The sequence below is a fragment of the Letharia columbiana genome (assembly GCF_014066305.1).
Source record: "Letharia columbiana isolate WasteWater2 chromosome Unknown Sc0000060_s0, whole genome shotgun sequence".
Classification (NCBI taxonomy): Eukaryota; Fungi; Ascomycota; class Lecanoromycetes; order Lecanorales; family Parmeliaceae; genus Letharia; species Letharia columbiana.
The window spans coordinates 85,381-104,261 of record NW_023501103.1 but is presented as its reverse complement, the minus strand read 5'-3'; the positions used below and the strand labels follow the sequence as shown (position 1 = coordinate 104,261).

The following is an 18,881-nucleotide window of genomic DNA, read 5'->3' as shown; positions in this document are numbered from 1 at the left end:
ACGGGGTCGTCTTATGCTCGTTCTGGAGTCAGCGCTTTTGCTTCTTCGGGGAGGATGAGTTGGCTCGTAAGACGGGAACTGATAATGGTATGGAGCCTGCTGCTCGCGAAAGATGTTTGGAAACTCGGGGGGTTGATACCAGCCGGGAGATGATTGTTTGAAAATGTACGTACGGAATACGGCATCTTCGCTGTAGTGGGAGTAGGCTTGTTCGGAGGGTTGGAGTTGGTAGAGCTTGAGGACATCGTCGATGAGTTTCTGCTCGCTGGAAGGAGGGAGTCCGGGTTGGGTGGGAACCCTGGGATGAGGTGGTGGTCATTTTGTTGGTGGTGGTGTTGGGTCGGAGATGGGTATTGAGGGTTGTCGGGAATGATAGTAGAGGAGAGTGATTGATTTCTTGGGTCTTTGTAGTGAGGCAAATGGGGGGGATTCTTATGTTTACTGGTGGTAAGTGACGTGACCTGACATCACCATTTTGTTTGGCGTTCGTATTCGTATGGACTCCCGTGATGCGCAGCTCCCAGGCGAGGTGGTAGTGGAGCGACTAAGAGCAGAATTGAAGAACAGATCTTCGCCTTTATCCCCAAAACCGAACTGAAAACAGGTGAGACGGACCGAGGAGCAAACGGGGGAGCAGGTAGGTAGGACTTGAGAGGCCGGCGTTGGCCAGAAGCCGCTCCGTTTGCAATGGAGCCTGAGAACACTACGGCGTTTATTATATCAACTGTGACTTCACTATATAATGTGCTTGATGTTGATGTTGCCAACATCAGCGAGACTCTTCTCCTGTCTTCGCCCGTATCTTGTGTATGCTGTTGTTGTTTGGTCAAGAATACGTCCAACCCCCTTTCAAGCCATCTACTGTTCTAAACGAAAACCTATCCTCCGATTTTGCATTTCGTTTGTTGATTTGGTTTACCAACCTTGTCATAGTAGTGAGGCTGGCAGGCAAACATTCACTTGCGGTCTATAATTTCAAACCCTCACGCTCGGTAACTTCGACTCACATCGAGCATGATGCCAGCCATACTACACACACCGCGTTGCTGCAATGCTCGACCGATCACTGCATGTTGAGAGAAAGGCCTCAAGCCACAGCGTCCTATCGTCATCTTGATGTGGAGCTCCGTGCATTGTCGAGAGTATGGATATCCTCGGCTTCGATTTCATTCTGTCCCCTAACCCTCTGAATCTGCCTTCACAATGATCAATTATATAAACATACCCCTCACCACCAGCGGCAAATCCCCCTCGCAGTCGAAGCGCAGTTCTTCAAACGCGTCTCGTATCCACAGCGCTCGCAAAGAACACGGCTGCCGTGCCCAGTGGAGCCGGATCGAACCACGGAGCCCGAGACGCTTGTGGACTCCTTGAGTACGGGAAAGCCGATGAAAAAGCACGGAGTAGGTCGTCAGCAGAGTTCTGATAATATATCCTATAACGAGAAGCGGGGCTTATCCACTTCATAGGACCCGCTGTATGTCCTCGGAAGACCAGAGACAAACTGATTAACATGGCCAAGACTTCCGAAGCGGACGTCTACAGCAACTATTCGATACCAGACTTCATAAACGATCAGCTAACAATTCAAGGACACCCTCGCGCTCATGGCAAACACGAACTCGACACCACAGTCCTTTTCGACTCACAAAAAGACCGGGATCTTGAGCAAGGACAGTGGCTGGACCAATATCCCCCACGGTGTGCTATACATGTACGCCCCAGGCTCGGCCTCGAGACTCCTACTCACGAAAGTCCTACGGACGTGTGCCGAGGGACGCGTTGTCCTTGATCGAGACAACCACCCTTTCAAGGATTATAGGAGTAGTGAACCCGTCGACGTTATCGTCGAATGTAGAAGGTGCGTTGATGGAGGCGATTCGTCGGCTTCATCTCAGCATCACCACGGAGTATCTTGGGTAAGACTTTTGGTACAACCATTCTAGTCAGCAGAGTCTGACCGATGATAAACCCAAGGGATGCAGCAAAGACGGGACTCGTTAACAAATCACATTGAATGAGCGTATGACTCGCTTTTCGACTCGAAGATTCATGCTCAGCATGGGCGGAGCGCAAGGGTAGCCATGTACTTAAAGTAGGACAGAATGATGAAATTAGCATACAATAGACATCATTACGAGTCTATCATGTTTTCCTTCGACAGTATGTATATATGATTTTATTCGCTAGTAAAGTGTGGTAATAATACAACGCAAACATGAGATCAAATACCCTCTATCCACTCCATCTCATCAAGTTCTGCCTTTAGCACCAGCCTGGACTTGCCACCACACCATTTCAGCACCACCGCTCCCTGGTCCTTAGCCAGAGGATCCCACCACATTTTTGCAACGAAGTACTTATGGATCAACGCTGTCCTATGGCATTTCTCCATCGGTTGAGGCGATTTAAATTCCAGGAACCGCCAGTCCCATAGAGTCACCACTCGCGGATGCCAAAGTAATAAATGATGTAAGAGCGCTCCAACATGCCGACCGACGGCATGAGTGTCGTTGGACTCGACCAGTACAACGAGCTCACACCGAGGCTTCGATTTAAAGCTCGGGGGGGAACATTCTGCTGGACGGCTTCTGGGAAATGGTAATGCCGATTTGTAATGATTGAACAAAAGCTCGTGAACTTTGTGATTCTGGTCGACCAGACATGGGCCTAACATGACATCGCACTCTGGTATATTCGGTATCTGCATGCTTGAGGCCCGTTCTGCAGTGCTCGGAGGGTTTTGAAGGCTCCCGATCTCTATCGTGGCACGGTCAGGTGGTAAAAGAGGCGCAGGCCGAGATTCCTCGGATATAGTTTGCTGTGTGGTATCAGCAGAAGTCGATTCAGAAGCAGTGGTTTCTCTGGCAGGTGACGAAGGTTCGACATATACTTTGGAGGTGTTCCTCCTTCGATGGAAATGCCGGTCTGTGTCAACGGCAGTCTTACGCACAAGGGAGAAGTGGGTTGTCGACCGTGGCTTTGGTTCAAGAGTGTCCGTAGACCGGGCTGAAAGAGGAGGTCGGGACAGATTCGTAATCTCACGTAGAGGCTTCTTGAGCGTGGGGGACCGGTTGTTGTTCGTGATCTGTTTGGAGTTCGTGGACCGTGTGTTATCGGTGGGCTTGGGTTCGCTCTTTGAGTGTTGTATAGGAAACGGCCGTGTCTTCTTCGCTTTCCTGATAGAATCTTCCTTGTCGTCACGTTCAGCACTGCGCTTCCTTGAAGGTCCACGAAGACTTTCGCCAAATCCAGTTGTCTTTCTGTTAGTGGATGTGACGCCACTGCTTCTCGAACGCGGTGAAGAGTTTGGTGGTGTCTGCAGAGTGCCGTCATTTGTGATGCTGCCCATTGAGTGCTTTAATTTAGGCTGTTCAACGACAGCACCATCGCTAAGCCTCCGCTCTTGATCTCGCATTTCTCCGGTGTCCATCCGTATTAGCGGTGGAACTGCTGCCGCTCGTGGACGCCGAGTTGCCTTTGGCGTAGAAGATTCTGCGTCTGGTATCAATAAATAGTGCCCGTCTTCCTCGTCGTCAGTGAAGTCCCAAGACGTCATCCTTCCTCTGGCGCCGCGATCGACGTTGTTCAGCTTCTCAATCCAGCCCGCAATGTTATCGGATAAGTCTCCGGTAGGTACCGTTCTGGCTTCGGTTGCCATGTGCTGTAGCTCATCAAGATCTACAGTCTCTCTCCAATCTCTATCTAGCCGGATCTTCATGACGCGTGGGAACCGGAGGGTGAAGACATCACGATTCGGCGATTTGTCAAAGCCGCTGCCTGCAACATCGAAGACGAAGGGTTGTCGGAAGACGACACTCATCAATGGCAATCCTCGCGCGAGCTCGATATCGAAAACCTCCCAAGTATCTGGGAACTCTGTACCCATTGCTCGGAGATATCCGTTCTCGGTCAGCGTCTTCATGTCTTCTCTTTTGATGCAGTCCTTGATTTGGTCAAAGACGAAAAATTGAGGTTTCTCGCCAGCATGCAAGACAGCCGCTTTGTTCCTCAAACAGCCAATGTAGAAGTGCGTCCAGCGTATATTCATACCCTCATATTTTTCGGCCTCATTGACGTCATAGCCAGCACCGACAACGGCGAAATCAGCAGTATCGCCCAAACCTTTGATGCAGTCTTTCTTCAGCTTGACCCAACGATTTGAGAACCTTCCTTGGCCACGGGTTCCGAGGTTGAAGTAGGGTTCATCGGAAGGTTTCAAAATCAGACCTTCCCATCGTAGGACAAATGCCATGGCCAGAGCCTTTTTGAGTTTCTCAGGTCCTGTCGGTCTATCAAACCGAACGTGCTTTTGCCACACTATGTCTGCGCGGCCTTCAATAAGGCTTACTAGCCCCTCCAAGAGCTGCCGCCTCTTCTTGTGTGGTCTGTGGACGACTGGATCATCATCAACAAGCATAAGGTCGTAATACATAATCATCAAGTGTTCCCAAGGATGAGGTCTGTACTCAGATCAGCACTAAATCTGCACGCTCGGGCGATGTACGCCTACTGAGAATCCAGTTCGGTACCCAAAAAGCTGCCAGACCTAGAAACATGCTTCCGTAACTTGTGGTATTCCAAAATCCCCTTCGTCTTATCGCTCCAAACCAAAAGTTCCCCTTCCAAAATGCATTTTCTAGAAAAGCCACAATCATGGCGTCCGATGCGCAGACTGTCTTTGATAGCCCGGTGAACACCTCTTCGGTCCGAAGTAGAATCTTTGCAACTCTTGGAGAATATCTGAATGCATTCCTCACCCTTGGACATATCAATATGAATCTGACAATACTCTCCATCGTGCTTTTTCTCGATGCTCATGGTCCTTCCGTCAACGACTGACACAGCATGCTTGACTCCACCCTTCGCTTTCACCCATTTGGGCGGACCAAGTTTGACGCCGATCCTGGGCTGAAGTAAACGGGCGTCATTCGCATGACGCTGGATCAAGGCACCTTGATTGGAACCTGCCATCTGAGATGCGGGTAAGCCTCTTAGCTCGCTGATGGCGGCCTCGAAGTTGTCGTACATTTGCATGGCTGTGGGTAGACGAACGTCAAGGTGATGGTAGACCATGCTCTCGGATAGATCGAGGCAGGAGTAATCTTTCAGGATCATCCGGGTAAACCACTTGGCTTCTCTAGACTGCATTCGTTTGTAGGTTTGCCCCAAAATCTTCAGGACCTGTCGACCGTCTTCGACCTCGAGGAAGCTGTCCTTGGGTCCTTTGACCTTCGGCCCAGAAAATCGGCACTTTCCCGCAATTGTCGCAAGTGCCTTGTCTACCTGCTCGAGAGTAATCTGGTTTGCCGGCTGTTCGGGAAATTCTGCTTGTCGAAGGGCACGTTCAACGCAATCACAGAGACTGCCTCGGCCCGGTTTCCGCCATTGATCTAGCATCTCCAACCTGTCTTTCCCAAGGCCAAGGCATCTCTTCAGTAGGTTTGTGAGACTTTTGAGCTTGATATTATAGACGCGGTCCGTACGCTTCTCAGGGAAGAGAGCAGAAAGTAAGACGACAAGGTCAATGTCAGGCGAATTGATGGAAACTCGATGAGTGGTGAGCCATTGCTCGATATTTTCCCGATACCTCTGCTGACGATGTGCTGGCAGAAGAGGTGGGTCACGGTGCGACACTTTCTCGAGATCCGAGAGTAAGTTACACAATTGGAGGAACAGAAGAGGCATTTTGATGTGAGTGGGGAAACAATCGAAGCATTTTGGATTTCATTTGAGAAGCGGAAGGAAAGAACACAGATCCAGCATGCGAGAAGCAAATAGCAATCGGAGTCACACAAAGACACAGATAACACACAACACCCACACCAACTTTTACCCGGATCCTAATGCTGTTGGCTGACGAAGTGAATAATGAAATGATGAGAAAAGTCGGTCGGAGATGAAGTTCACGCGCTTTGATATCCCACGCCATCACGTGCGTACTAACCCAGAGTAGACTAGTGCTTTTGGTGGTCCCTGCGATCCAGAGAAGTTTGAACAATAGAGTGGTGTGACAACCTTCAAAATGACCTCTGCAACAAGACCAGACCATAAGGTATACATCTACCTACACAATTAGGAGACCGCGCCACTCCAGACAGAAATTACGAACCCGATCGCTCTTGAGCCTGAAATTTCTTCCACGAAACAAGAGATCAAGGCTCATCAGTTGAGGTAGGTCATCGTAGCTCGACTGTACATCGACGACAAGCCTATAATTCAAGTCGCTACATTTTCTTCTTCTTCTTCTTCTTCTTACTCGTTACTCGTTCTTCGTTACTCGTTACACGTTACGGCCGTTTCGCCGCTTATTATTTCTGCCCTCTACTGCTCTACTGCGCCACAAATACCTTACTATTGAAAAATGATGAAATATACTTCCGTCGCACACTTACACTAGTACGAAACGTGAAACGTGAAATGAAGAAATGACAGTCTCAAGGTTTTTTTCGTATATGAAATCCAAGAATGCGCACTCACTCTCCAGCGATCCTAAAAGGTCAGGTCTCCCCCGTACAGGTACATCGTGGTAATCTGCACTGCTCCCTTCCTCTCCAACCCGATCCTTCAAAACTTCTCACCATGTACTTCCCAATCCTCGCGCTCATCTATCTACTCATACCCTGCACCTTTGCGAATGGCTGCCACCAAGGAAAGGACAACATCGGTTGCCCAACCGCGATAGGGACCGACGTGTTCACGACCGCCATAGCGGATTTCTGCAACAACCATTTCCTGGTGCCGAACAGTCTTCCCACCACGGTATCCATCAACGTGGGCAACAGCTGGCCGGGCCTGATCTACAGCTTGACGATCTACGAGGACGAATTCGGGACCGATGTGTCATTATGGGGTACGGTCACTCGGGAAGCGTCCCCTCGCGCCAGTCACATGCTAATCGTACGTCGGGCCCTCGACAGCCAATTTCCGCGTCGATAGAACTTCGAACGGAGATCCGTATGTCCTCGACTACGCCCTCTGCATCTCTCTCCTCGGGCAAGCCAGCATCGGCAATCACACCGAGAGTAATTACGGGGACGACTGCGCGTATAGCCAGGGATCGTCGTTTGGGGGATGGGGAAACACGGATTTTGGGACCGTCTTTGCGGAGCCGATCTGTCCGCCCGGTAAGGGTTGTCTGCCGTGGAACATAAGACCTTTGGGTTGCTGAGGTGGCGGGTGGTATTTCGGTGCTGGGCAGGACCTATCTTTTCATTTCATTAAAATGGTAACCTGTTTGCTTGTGCTCGGCCAATACACGTTAGCAACAGTCTTGCGTCGGGGTAACTGGTTGGTCACATCGATCTAGTCACCCTGTAGCACAAATCTCCCCTATTACAAGACGCAACTACCACAACCACAACCACCTCACCTCCCACCGCCATCAAGACTCCTACCCAACTCTCTCTCTCTCTCTCTCTTTTCTCCTCTCTCTCCCTCTCTCTCTCTCTCTCTCTCTCTCTCCTCTCTCCCTCTCCCCACCACCCACCCCGAACGAAGCCAAACGCAACTCTAGCCCAGCCCATCCCTTCCATCCACTTCCACAACTACGGCCTTTCCCTTCACCGTTTTCCAACAGCTTGACGCATTCCTCGCAACCAATCCAGACGTCCCCGAAGGGAAAAGTCGGTGCGGTTTCCTGCGACAGGAAGAAAGATGGGTTTTGCTTTTCAGCCCTTCAAATTTCAACCCGGTATGTCATAATCCGTCAGCCGGATATCAACAGAATCCTTTCCATGTTTTGGTCATTGTTCCACTACGATAGTATCGAGAACAGTCCACAGGCTTCGTAAAAGATTTCTAGATATCGTCAAGCATTTGTCGTTGGGGGAATATCGCGGGTTGAGTTATTTGTTGATTTTGACAATGTATGCGCTTGTGTATACTGGGCTCCAATTCCCAAGAATCACAGCAACATGAGTTGTAGAAGACCCTCGAGTCTATGATACGGTATTACAGTGAAGTCCAATTATAGGCATCTGAAACCACTCATTATGACTTCGGGCACACTTGTGTTGCAGTGAATTGATTCGGTTGTAATCTATTACCAACAAGCATACACCCATGCTTGTACTCCCAGCCTTCCAGATCTAACCACTCCATGCCATTTGCCAATGTGAGAAGCCCAGCCAGAACACCCCCGCCCGAAGCATGCCAGCTTTAGTGTCTCATTCTTTGCTTCAAAAACATCGTTACTTTAAGTGTGCAGATATCACGACAGATGGAGCTAAAATATGAAAAATCAAGATAGAGAACACTTTCTTCGTTCAAATCCAACCAAGCCATGAGTGGTACCTCAAAGCCACGCGCCAAGCGTCCAAAGTTCACCACGTCCGAACATCCAAGCACCGTGAAAGGCAAGCGAGCTCGACCAGTGGACATGCACCGAAGTCAGTCAACACCGGAAGCTCTGCTAGCGATAGAACACGGCGCAATCAACGTTCACTTCTCCATTATAGGCATCTGCTGAGCTCGAATTTGTAGACATCCACCGAAGTCAGTCAATACAAAGAGCATACAACGAGAGTGCAAGTATGGAGGCGTGGATTTGATGAACATTGGTGGAAATTTGGTGTTAAACGGAGAAATTGCGGGAATTGCAAGGTGTGATAGCGTCCTGTGGCGAATCCAGGAGCCGCTGCTGCCGATTGGAGCAGCGTTGACGTGATCGATGTCGGGCAGGTGGCACCGCAGAGCAATGATGATGGCGACAGTGTTGAAAAGCAAACTCCAGCATGCAAGATAAACCGGGAAGGAAAGGCGTGCTTGATGTAGGATAAACATCAGGCCAACAGCGACTGAGGCTTGACACCATCAGTCTCGGGTCCCTGAGCATCCGCGTCATCATCACCCTTCGCGCTCTCACTCTCCCAGATCTGGATCTCGGTGGCCTCCTTCGCGCCCTCTTTTTCAATGCCAAAGTCGGCGTCGGCGGCAGACGTGCTAGTCTTGGCTGCAAAACGAGCGATGACATCTTCCCATCCAGATTGAGCTTCAGTTGCCGCACCAGCATCAGAACGGAGCGATGAGGATGGCTCCTGAGTATTGATGGTCGTCGACAGCTTGTCCAGGACCCGCTCAGACGAGTTCTCAGCAGCGATAATGATGCAAGAAGATGCATCACAGCCCTCGGCGTAAAAGTCTTTGGCCTCGAGGTCTCCCAGTGGTTCGCGCGTCTCATCGGTCATCATGTCCCTCCTAGTGGCGGTGACTTGTGTAGCTGAGGTCACGGCAGCAGGGCCATCGATGGGTGGAATGTTTTCTTTGTTGTCTTTGTCGCCTTTAGACGAGCTGCCCTCATCGTCGGAGATCTCAAGAGTGCAAGTGGAGTGCTCCATCAGATTGGCCATCTCATCATCTGGAGTGTCTTCATGGATATCGAACTGCCATCCCTTCCCATGTGTGGACTTGGACTTGTATTTAGGGACCGTGCCGGCGAGGGCAGCGTCGATAGAGAAAGGCAGGCCATTGGTGGACTCGGTGGTAGAGGAAGATGGAGGATTGACACGAGTGAAAGGGCTGGTCGTCATGCGACGACGGGATAGTATTCCAATACGCTTGTTCTTTGGGGAGCGGCCGGCAGGAGCAGGGGCTGAAGATGGCTCGGCACGGCGCTTGATTCCAGCAGCAGGGGTTACAGTATCTTCTGCCTTTCGCTTCTGGCCAACTGCTTGCGCACGCTCGACATATTGAGCGGGCTGGACTGGTGCGGGAGCAAAGAGTGGGGTGTCGTTGGACTTGGTCAAGTCAAAGTCGAAAGCTCGACCTTTCTTGGATGGCGATGAGAAGGTGAAAGGGTCGATGTTCTCCGAGTCGACGTCGTCAAACTCGGCTGGAGCATGTCGCTTCAGGGCAGACGCAGCGGTAGGAACAAGAGCTGTTTGGCATGTCAATCAATGATGCTCTCAGATGCCTTGATCAAGCAAGTGGCCAAGAAGGAGTATGTGATATATAGGCGATCGACCTACCATTCTGCTTGTTCTTGATGTTGGTCATATTCCTAAGTCTAGCACCACCCAGGGAAGCAAATGGCAAGCGGGCCGGCGAAGCCATAGTTGTGAGGGTTGTCATGTTGAGCTGTTGCTTTGAAGGATGGGATGTTGTTGTTTTGTCGGCTTCAGGAATGTATGAGCGACAGGCTAGAATATGCCTGGCCCAGTACTGGCTCGACGTTGGTCAAAGAGTACAAATATGAAGAGGCGATGTTGATGAGGATGATGTTGAAGTATGTTGATGGTGGACAGAGGAGTGTAGGGAGGTAGAGAAGGGCGAGTAACGTTGATGATAGCTTTGATAGGAGAATGAAGAATGGAAGAAATTTGAAGAGGAAGAAGAAGAAGCAGCGGATGCTCGAGACTTTAGCCAGTAGGATACAATGGTACAATCGCGCATTGACACGAAGCGGACGTGTGGAGGGGCAATGCAGTTAAGGCTCAAGTGTGTCCAAGATAGGCAGGGATCAAAGTGAAGAAGAAGAAGAGGAAGAAGTAGAAGAAGAAGCTAAAGGCTAAGGTACGCCTTGCTGCAGCGCGTTGAAGCGTGTTCTTCCGAGGCGTCAATTCACAACGAGTGTCGGAAAAGACGTGCTGCTCTTTGCATAATTGAAGAATTATTTGATGCCTTAGAATAGAGGCAACCGGGGATGGAATGCCTGAGGAGTTGAGGATGAGGATGCAGTCTGAAGAGGATTGTTAATGCCGCTTGATGTGTGGTGTTGGAGAAGAAAGGGGATATTTTGAGTTGTAAGAGTACGCGCCACACTAAACTTGCTTCGCGGTTTGGCTTGATGCCAAGACTGGATCGCGACGACTTTTCACTGGTCCCTTTTTCCTCCTCATTCAACACACGCATACTCCAGACTTTCTCACATTGTCAGCCTATGAAAGTCCTTTTTTGCCACTGTCTTAAGCTGGGCATCGTCATTCAACACTCACGTGTACAGAAGTGAACGAGTTATACCTATTTGAAGCTGGCCTTGTTCCATCTGTGTTTGATCCACTGTCGCTGTTTCAATTCTCAGACTTCCTCCTCTCTCATGATGCCAAATGAGCCTGTACTCTGAAGCTCTGGAGGGAAGATCAGCGGTTGCCACGGGCTCTTTAGACTACGTTGAGGACGCTGCAGGGTGATGCGCCATCCCTTTCGCCAGTCACTTCGTTGCTTTCCACTTGCCCTCAGGGCGCAAGAAACCGGCGCGACGCAGACACCTTACCGTAGCTTTTGGAGGCAGATCCTTTAAGAGAAGAGCTGGTATGCTCACAGAATGATTGACATTTAGCTTGCCATCTCAAGTGACTCTGGCTTAGGTCTCGGCGTTTGTGCATGTCTTGAAAGTAATCTCTCTCCTTCACTTTCATAACTGATCCACGACTCAAACCCTATCCCCGACGTGGCTCTTACCGTCGTATAGAATAACCCTAGGGCTCTTTTCAAGGCTCTAGTCCTATATTCGACTATATCCTCGGGCTAATACGCCCTTATGATCTCAAGCTGCGCTAGATTCACCTGTAACATGTGCTACGTATTATCTACACCTTGAGCACTGTCTCAATTCCCACGGTTTCACTTTCACGGCTTTTCTCTTTCTTACTGCATTACCATCGTAACACGAAACCCCGCCGAGAGTAATGTGAATCATGCCCAAGGGAACGCACTCGAGGCTGAGCCTCCCTCTGTGAACAGCCACTCCTCGGTGCCGCACGTTGTTCCTGCTCAGGAGCTACGCCTATACGGACTGCCTGCGATCATGCTGTCCGGACCGCAGCTACTTCTCTTGTTGCATCAAGGCGAGGTTCTACGCAAGATGCGAGGCTGAAGTGTTTTGGCGCCGGCCTCTTCGTCAGCCCTGGAATCCACGTCTCTCCCCTCCGCTCGTGACTTAGATTTGTGACTCTTTGTCTGCATCGTTGGTGTCCTGTTTGCCTACGAATTTTCTTTCTTGCGGATTGGAACATGGCTCATCTGCCTGCTGTCTTTCCCTTTGTGTTAGCTGGCCATGCGTCAATTGTTTTATCCTTTGTTGTCTGATCCTATATTTTGCCATGTATCCCGTCACTCCATGACAGCTGTTCATTGATTTATCTTACAGTGACCCCCGAATTACCAGCATCTCATTCTGCGGAAAGAAATTTGCCCGCAACCAGGTCATGGATACCCCCACCAGCGCTTCCAACATAGACACGTGGCGACCATCCTGGGAGCGAGAGCCTCAAATCAACGATCTTCTCAGACCCTATAGCACAGCGGCTGTAGTCTACGATGGGAACAGACTTCGGCCAGAACTCTGGGACATCTGCAATGGATGCATTCTTTGGCTGCCTCCAAAAGCAGACATCAGTAATTTTCTGGATTCCAGTCTATCCGACCAGGATCCAGGCTTCTTCAACCATCCGATTCTCGTCCTCAACATTGACATCACCGGTCCCCGAAACGCCACGGTCCAATTTGCAACAATGACAAGACTAGGCAACCGATTTCGGGAACGCATGGATGCCTCTCAATGGGATGCATACATCCCCGTATCTCCAGCAAGCCCCCATCCAAACAGTGGCTTATTGCTTCGCCTCGAGAACGAGAAGCCTAAGCGGGGCATGGTAGACAACTGCTACGTTTCCATCCGCGAAGGGGTATCCAGCCTGGACTACAGGGCGCTTCGGTGTTACTCGGCCGGTCAGAAAGCCGATGGCTATCGGCATCGTCTCAAGGAAGAATCTTTTGATCAGGTGATGCGTGAGCTAGGCCGTAGCCCGAGCGCGTGGATTGAGACTGCGGCCTTGTGGGAGGAGTTTCTTCAAAAGCAAGTCCCTGCTCAGACGGAAAAAGCGTTTGATGGATAATAGTACGGCGTACGAGGGGCTTTCGATCAAATATGTGGGAGGAGTTGCTTTGAGTAGTCCAACAGTCTCATCTCTTTTGGGGATGGATGCCTAAAGATAGCCGCAATTCGTGTCATAAATGCTACTGTATCTACACACAATATTGAATTTTTTCCAGAAAAGTTTGTCGCGCATGCCTATTTGATACTTGGCATCGAGTGGACAAGACGAGGCCGATGTTGTCAAACACAAGATTGAAGAGCATCAGTTTTCACAGGCCGAATGGGAATATTGCCGGAAAGAGTTGGCATTTTTGGCTCGTAAGTTCCTTTTTCGTCAGCATCTTGATGGGTATCCAGCCGTGGACACAACGAAGTTGTGGATGGTAGTCCTTGCAACAGTTCCTATACGCAGAATGGGTAAATGCCATAAACTAACCATCGGCATTGTCAGGTCTTGACCTTTTTCATTTTGTACATGGATTGTTGTCAAGCCGTGCACTTATTCAACATAGGGGAGGAGAAAAAGTCCGTAGTAAGCAGGAAATCTTCTACGTGGATGAAGTTTATACCAGCAATTCAAGGATTCATGCCGTCACAATCCTTATTCCGGAGAAGTGGAGTACGCAAAAAAATCCCCAATTGATTAAATATAACTGCCATCTCGCGATGGACAAAAGGAACGACCAAGCCAAATCCCAAACGCCCACAGAGCTATATACACCGCAGACCAAAACTACAGTGACCGCAACATCCATCCATCATCGTCCTTCACGGAAGGGGTCGGATTTCAGGAACGCCTCCCCCAATTAAATCCTTTCCCACTCGACCTCGGCAGACCCGCTGCTGAAGCGGAACACATCTACCGACCCCACCAACTCACAAACTCAACTCACAAGAACAACACGACAAAGGCAGCAACAGCCAAGCCACCAAAGCCAGCAGGGGCCAAGTTGGCCGCACCGCCGATGAATGGTTGGGCCTTTGCCTTCGCCGTCGTGATTGGGAAGCCGGAGCTTGCCGCAACACCGGTACCGGCCATGGTGCCGTTCAAGTATGCCGTAGATGTGCTCGTGGCGGTCATTGATGACGTCGAGTTCAGGGTCATCGTTGTCGTGCCGGTAGGCGCGACGGCGGGGAGACCGTTGACTGGGTTGACATCCAGAAGACTGCTTGATGGGCTGGCGGCTGGCACAGCGCTGAAGAGGACGCTTGGGATGACCGCTGTGGAAAGAGATGTGGAGGAACCGCTGTCGGTGACGGTGCTGATGACGGTGTTTTGGACTGTGGAGTAAGCGGTTGATGTAACTGGTGCGACCATTGTGACTGTGGAGACGACGCTGGGGATGACGGTAGTAGCGAGGTAGGTTGAAGAGGCGCTGTCGACCATGGTGCTGATGCTTGTGCTGTAGACTGTGCTGTAGATCGTTGAGGCGATGGTTGTGGTTGGGGCAGCAACAGCGGCGACGACGACGGAGGACACAACGCTCGGGATGGCTGATGTAGCCAGGTATGTGGAAGACGCACTGTCAGTCATTGTGTTAACAACGGTGCTGTAGATCGTGCTATAGCTTGTCGAAGACGTGGTTGAGGTCGGGGCTGGGGCAGCAACGGGAGCAACAACAGTGGAAGCCACAACGGTGGGAACGACTGTAGATGAGACGTAGACAGAAGAATTGCTGTCAGTTACAGTCTTGAAGCCGGTGCTGTAAAGAGTCACGTATGTGGTAGAAGAAGTGGTCTTTGCGGGATAGGTCCAGACAACGCTTGTCATAACAGTGGAAGAGGTCTTGGTCGACGAAGCACTGACAATAGTGCTGACAATGGTGCTTTGCACGATTGAAGAGACAGGTGGAGTGAAGCCAGGGACAGCAGTGCTACCGGTACAAGCATGGGCTGCTATATAAGCATGGTACGCGTTCGCGGCAACGCTGGGTGGCATGGCGGTGGCCGGGTTTTGGACCATGCTAGACGAGGAAGAGCTAGTCGTTTGTGGTGCCACACATTTTGTGCAGATAGTGCTAGTACTGGTACTTAAAATTGTTGAAACGCTTGTTGTCTTCATAACGGCAGTGGTACCGTTCGCGATCCTGGTGCTGGTCACTGGGCAGCTGGTCAAAGTAGTGTAGACGATCTCCGTGGTGAATGCGGCAACAGTAGACATCGGAGATGCTGACATGGGAGCTGCGGTCGAGTTGGTCATCGCTGGAGATACAGTCGAGCTTGTCATCTGTGGCGCTACACACTTGGTGCAGATGGTACTGGTGCTGGTGCTCAAAATGGTAGAAAGGCTGGTGGCCTTCATGACAGAAGTAGTACCATTGGCGACCTTGGTGCTTGTGATTGGGCAGCTCGTGACGGTGGTGTAGACAATCTCGCTGACAACACTGGCCACAGTAGATTTCGCGGTGACGGAGCTGCTCATGCTGGAAGCGGACACAGCCATGACAGATGATGAGGGGGTGACAACCATAGTCGTAGCGGGTTTCGTCGATGTAACAATGACCTTTGATGTAATAGGCGTGCTGCGAGCGGGGCAGTTGAGAACGCTGGAAGCGCAGGCCGTGATGACAACTTCGCTGGTGCTCAAGACGGTCATTTCCGGGATGACGGACGTGGTAGGTTTTATGCTGGAAGAGATCAGGCTAGAAGAAGCCATGGAGCTGCTAGTGCTGTGCATGGAGCTGGCGCTGGAACTGGAAATGAGAGTGTTGTTGATACCCTTAATGCTCTGCCAGCTTCCGCTCTTATCGGTGTACTCATACTGCATAGCTGGATTTGCGTTGGTAATTTTCACGCTCTTAATGTAAGAGGTGTAGTTCTGGGTTGGCGGCAGCGGTGTCGGCCCACCAGCCCATTGCACCGTATCGACGCCTTGTTTGCTAGCATCGCCACCGTCCCATAGGCCAAGACTAACTTTCATAGGGGTCTGCGGGAACTCGTTGCCTGCTTGATCTGCGGTGAGAGTGCGCATGACTTTTCCATCGATGGACCAGACGATTTCTGTAGGAGACCAGTCAACTGCGTAGGTATGGAATCCAGTTTGGGGAGATGTAACATCGACGTATTCGGAGACACCGTAGTTCAAGACACCTTTGCCAAAGTAGTTGGTTTGGGCTTGAGCAGTGTTGGTACCAGTGAATTCCCAATCAATCTCGTCCAAGTCATCGGAGAGCAGAACCATGCTGCTGACTATGCCTTTACCTGGAGCGACCTGCGCGACATACTCGACACGTCCGAAGAAGAAGAAGAAATTAGAATAGATGGTTGGAGCATCACCCTGTTTCCCGAAGTTGAAAGCGGCACCCATGGTAGAGTCGAAGGTAGTGTACTCGTAGAGAGCGCTGGTCCAGTCGCTAGGAAGAGACTTTTGCTGCGTAAAATCCATAAAGTAAGAGCTGGTCGACAGACCCAATCCATTGGGGCAGTTAACTATGAGACCCATTAGTCTTGCCCACACAGTACGCTGGAAGACTGCATACCATCCAAAGGATTGCAGACTGTAATCACTTGAGCAAAGGATGACGGTAACGCAGCGATGGCAGCGACGGCCGCAACTGATCTTTTGTTGAAAAGCATGGTGATTGAGACGCTGTCTCATAAAATAACTGAAATGAGAGATCTGTTAAAGATAGAATGAAAGATAACTAGGAAGGTTCCTTAAAGACAGTGAGTGTAGTGAGTGTGAAAATCTGAAGACTTGGAAAGGGTTGGGAGTGAACGTGGTTAAGGTTTTTGAGATGGAGGAGGTACAAGAAATAAGATACCTGAGTGAGAGACAGGGAAACAAAGAACGCACGTGTCATATCTAGACTCGAAGGTTGGCGTAAGACAAAGAGTAGATGTGGCACTGTCAAAGAGAAGAGGCGCACAGTTTCGCTACGAAACAATAAAGACGGACGGGGGGCTCATTGACTGGCCATTAGAAGGCGCTCGCACTTGAATTATCGAGACCACAAAGACTTGAGGTCGAGGCAAATGCCGAGGGTATTATTGGTGCTACTCCTTCGCACCGAGCTCGAGCCACTATTCATAGCAGATGATTCTTTGTCGTACAATGTTGCTGCCGCGAAAGCTAACACGGGAAGCCTGGGCACATTGAACACTGTGGGTGGCTACGGACAAGGCCATGAATGGGGTCTCTGAAACAACGACGATATCTCGGATGTGGCGGAAAGCGGAGATGTCAGTCTCAACGATGTTTCGTCAATTCCTCATTTTTGGAGATGTTGCCTGAGGTTGACTGCCTTGTCTCAACGATGGCGCGCTTACGGAGATGATCATAGAAGGCCTTGTTTTTGAAGACTTTAAACCACATCAGCATCCGTCTTTACCATGTCCATTAGTAATGAGGTAGAAGGCACTTACTCATAGTAGACCTTCTCGGGCATGACGTTCCCGTCCGCGTCCTCCATCTGCACGACGTTTTCCCCCCGCTCTTTTCCTTCTTTTTATCCCGCTGGATCTTATCCCACAGCTTCAACGCGTCCTCGATCCCTGTGATCTCCCTAAACAGCGTTGTATTTGTGATTCCCAAACACTTCAGTCCATAAATGTGTCGCGCCTCGTTAAAATGCTTATCAAATGCCCTACGGCCCATATACACAAAGTTTCCGCAGATCTCACAAGGAAATTCTACACCTAAACCGTGGAGCTTGTAGAGCCAATAAGGTATGGGCTTGCCGTCCCAAGCCAAAGGTAGCTTGAGAGGGTTGTAAATTTTCTCGTCACCATCTGAGTCCGAATCATCATCGCCGTTGCGCTGCGGTGCTTCGGTGGACTCAGCGAAGAAGGCGTCGAGTTCCATCTGCCGTTCGCGCTCCGTCATGCCTTGCTTGCGCTCAACATTCACGCGCGAGTCGGTACGGACAGTCTCCATTGTAGAGGCTAGGCGCTTTATGCGGTATTCACGTTCTGCAATTGCACGTTCTTTCAGTCGTTGGACGGTGGATCCTCGAACGTTGGCGTGGCCATTTGGAGCTCCTCCATTTGTACCGTTGGTTTCTCCCCGAGCTTGTCTTGCTTTGGCATTCTTGATGTGCTTCTTGCCGTTCAAATGGCTTTTGTAGACATTGTCATTCTTGAACTCCTTCTCGCAATCTGGGCACCAGACACCCTCGCCTGTGCCTTCTGTCACGGGTACTGCAGATCCTGCTGGTTGCGCCTCTGGGCCCCAGCCAGGAACCGAGTCCTCCTCCCACGCCCTCTCGAAGTCTTGATCAATGGAGGCAAAGAACTTGTCCAGGTCCTCCAACGGTCTTGTTCGTCTCAAAAAGCTCTCCAGATAATCTGCAAGTCGTCCAACGTAATTGAAGTACTGATCCGTACTCTTTTCAGCACGTTTCATTGCGATGTACTGTGGTCCAAAATTGTCGAATATTTGCAGGTATTGCAGGTAGGACACCCGCTTTGACTGGATGTTCAGGTACTCCTCATGTAACGTTGTCAGATCCAAGAATCGACCAAAGGCTTCTTCGCCTGTGAACATGTTGTCCACTTCCGCTGTAGCTGACTCCCCTTCACCGGACGCTTTCCTCTTGTATGCTCTCTCTAGATTCTCAACTGGCTGATTTGGGTATCGTCGGTGGTGCTCCTTGATCTCGGTCATCTGTTTGTAGAACTCATCAAAAGGGTCCCCTGTAGATATTGACTGTATTTCCTTGGAACGCAGGCCTTCCGTGTCTTTGTAGATGTCGAGGAGTCGTTTTGATTGGTCCTGGATGCGATTGAGAAACCCGGAAATCTGATGGTCTCGATTCAATCGGTCACGGACCTAGCAAACAGTCAGCATATCATAAAATATCTGCGAGCCAGCAGAGGCACATACATGTCTCGGGTCTTCTGCAACTCTATCACTGATTCCTTGTTCGAGCCTCTCGAGGTCCTCGTGGAGAAATCTCTGTTCTTCGAGCAGCATGGTTCAGAGATAAATTCCAATCAAACTATTGGAAATCCTCGTTCAATCGGGTGAATGGTTGATACAACGGGTATGGAGGGAGAGGGATTATGATCTGCTATGGGCACAATTGCTACCTACTTTGCTGAAGCCAAGATCAAGTCTGGTGAC

General features: G+C 50.3%; 8 protein-coding genes across 8 annotated transcripts; 3 read left to right on the top strand and 5 right to left on the bottom strand.

The window, feature by feature from the left end:
- Nucleotides 1-11: 11 nt before the first annotated feature.
- Nucleotides 12-245, bottom strand: HO173_011246 (uncharacterized protein; the record flags this gene model as incomplete). The annotated part of the gene is made up of 1 exon (XM_037313127.1): nucleotides 12-245. The coding sequence occupies one exon, from the start codon at nucleotides 243-245 to the stop codon at nucleotides 12-14; it is 234 nt and encodes a 77-aa protein (XP_037160008.1).
- A 1,268-nt stretch (nucleotides 246-1,513) lies between these two features.
- On the top strand, nucleotides 1,514-1,792 carry HO173_011245 (uncharacterized protein; the record flags this gene model as incomplete). Its single annotated transcript, XM_037313126.1, has 1 exon — nucleotides 1,514-1,792. One exon carries the CDS (start codon nucleotides 1,514-1,516, stop codon nucleotides 1,790-1,792), a length of 279 nt encoding a protein of 92 aa, XP_037160007.1.
- A 432-nt stretch (nucleotides 1,793-2,224) lies between these two features.
- HO173_011244 (uncharacterized protein) lies at nucleotides 2,225-5,688 on the bottom strand (the record flags this gene model as incomplete). The annotated part of the gene is made up of 2 exons (XM_037313125.1): nucleotides 2,225-4,463; nucleotides 4,514-5,688. The coding sequence occupies 2 exons, from the start codon at nucleotides 5,686-5,688 to the stop codon at nucleotides 2,225-2,227; spliced, it is 3,414 nt and encodes a 1,137-aa protein (XP_037160006.1).
- An 894-nt stretch (nucleotides 5,689-6,582) lies between these two features.
- HO173_011243 (uncharacterized protein) lies at nucleotides 6,583-7,171 on the top strand (the record flags this gene model as incomplete). The annotated part of the gene is made up of 2 exons (XM_037313124.1): nucleotides 6,583-6,853; nucleotides 6,921-7,171. 2 exons carry the CDS (start codon nucleotides 6,583-6,585, stop codon nucleotides 7,169-7,171), a joined length of 522 nt encoding a protein of 173 aa, XP_037160005.1.
- A 1,612-nt stretch (nucleotides 7,172-8,783) lies between these two features.
- Nucleotides 8,784-10,071, bottom strand: HO173_011242 (uncharacterized protein; the record flags this gene model as incomplete). Its single annotated transcript, XM_037313123.1, has 2 exons — nucleotides 8,784-9,877; nucleotides 9,969-10,071. 2 exons carry the CDS (start codon nucleotides 10,069-10,071, stop codon nucleotides 8,784-8,786), a joined length of 1,197 nt encoding a protein of 398 aa, XP_037160004.1.
- Nucleotides 10,072-11,952: 1,881 nt separating this feature from the next.
- On the top strand, nucleotides 11,953-12,836 carry HO173_011241 (uncharacterized protein; the record flags this gene model as incomplete). The annotated part of the gene is made up of 2 exons (XM_037313122.1): nucleotides 11,953-11,984; nucleotides 12,089-12,836. 2 exons carry the CDS (start codon nucleotides 11,953-11,955, stop codon nucleotides 12,834-12,836), a joined length of 780 nt encoding a protein of 259 aa, XP_037160003.1.
- An 870-nt stretch (nucleotides 12,837-13,706) lies between these two features.
- Nucleotides 13,707-16,393, bottom strand: HO173_011240 (uncharacterized protein; the record flags this gene model as incomplete). Its single annotated transcript, XM_037313121.1, has 2 exons — nucleotides 13,707-16,246; nucleotides 16,297-16,393. The coding sequence occupies 2 exons, from the start codon at nucleotides 16,391-16,393 to the stop codon at nucleotides 13,707-13,709; spliced, it is 2,637 nt and encodes an 878-aa protein (XP_037160002.1).
- A 613-nt stretch (nucleotides 16,394-17,006) lies between these two features.
- HO173_011239 (uncharacterized protein) lies at nucleotides 17,007-18,731 on the bottom strand (the record flags this gene model as incomplete). Its single annotated transcript, XM_037313120.1, has 3 exons — nucleotides 17,007-17,119; nucleotides 17,183-18,587; nucleotides 18,642-18,731. The coding sequence occupies 3 exons, from the start codon at nucleotides 18,729-18,731 to the stop codon at nucleotides 17,007-17,009; spliced, it is 1,608 nt and encodes a 535-aa protein (XP_037160001.1).
- Between the last annotated feature and the right edge of the window lie 150 nt (nucleotides 18,732-18,881).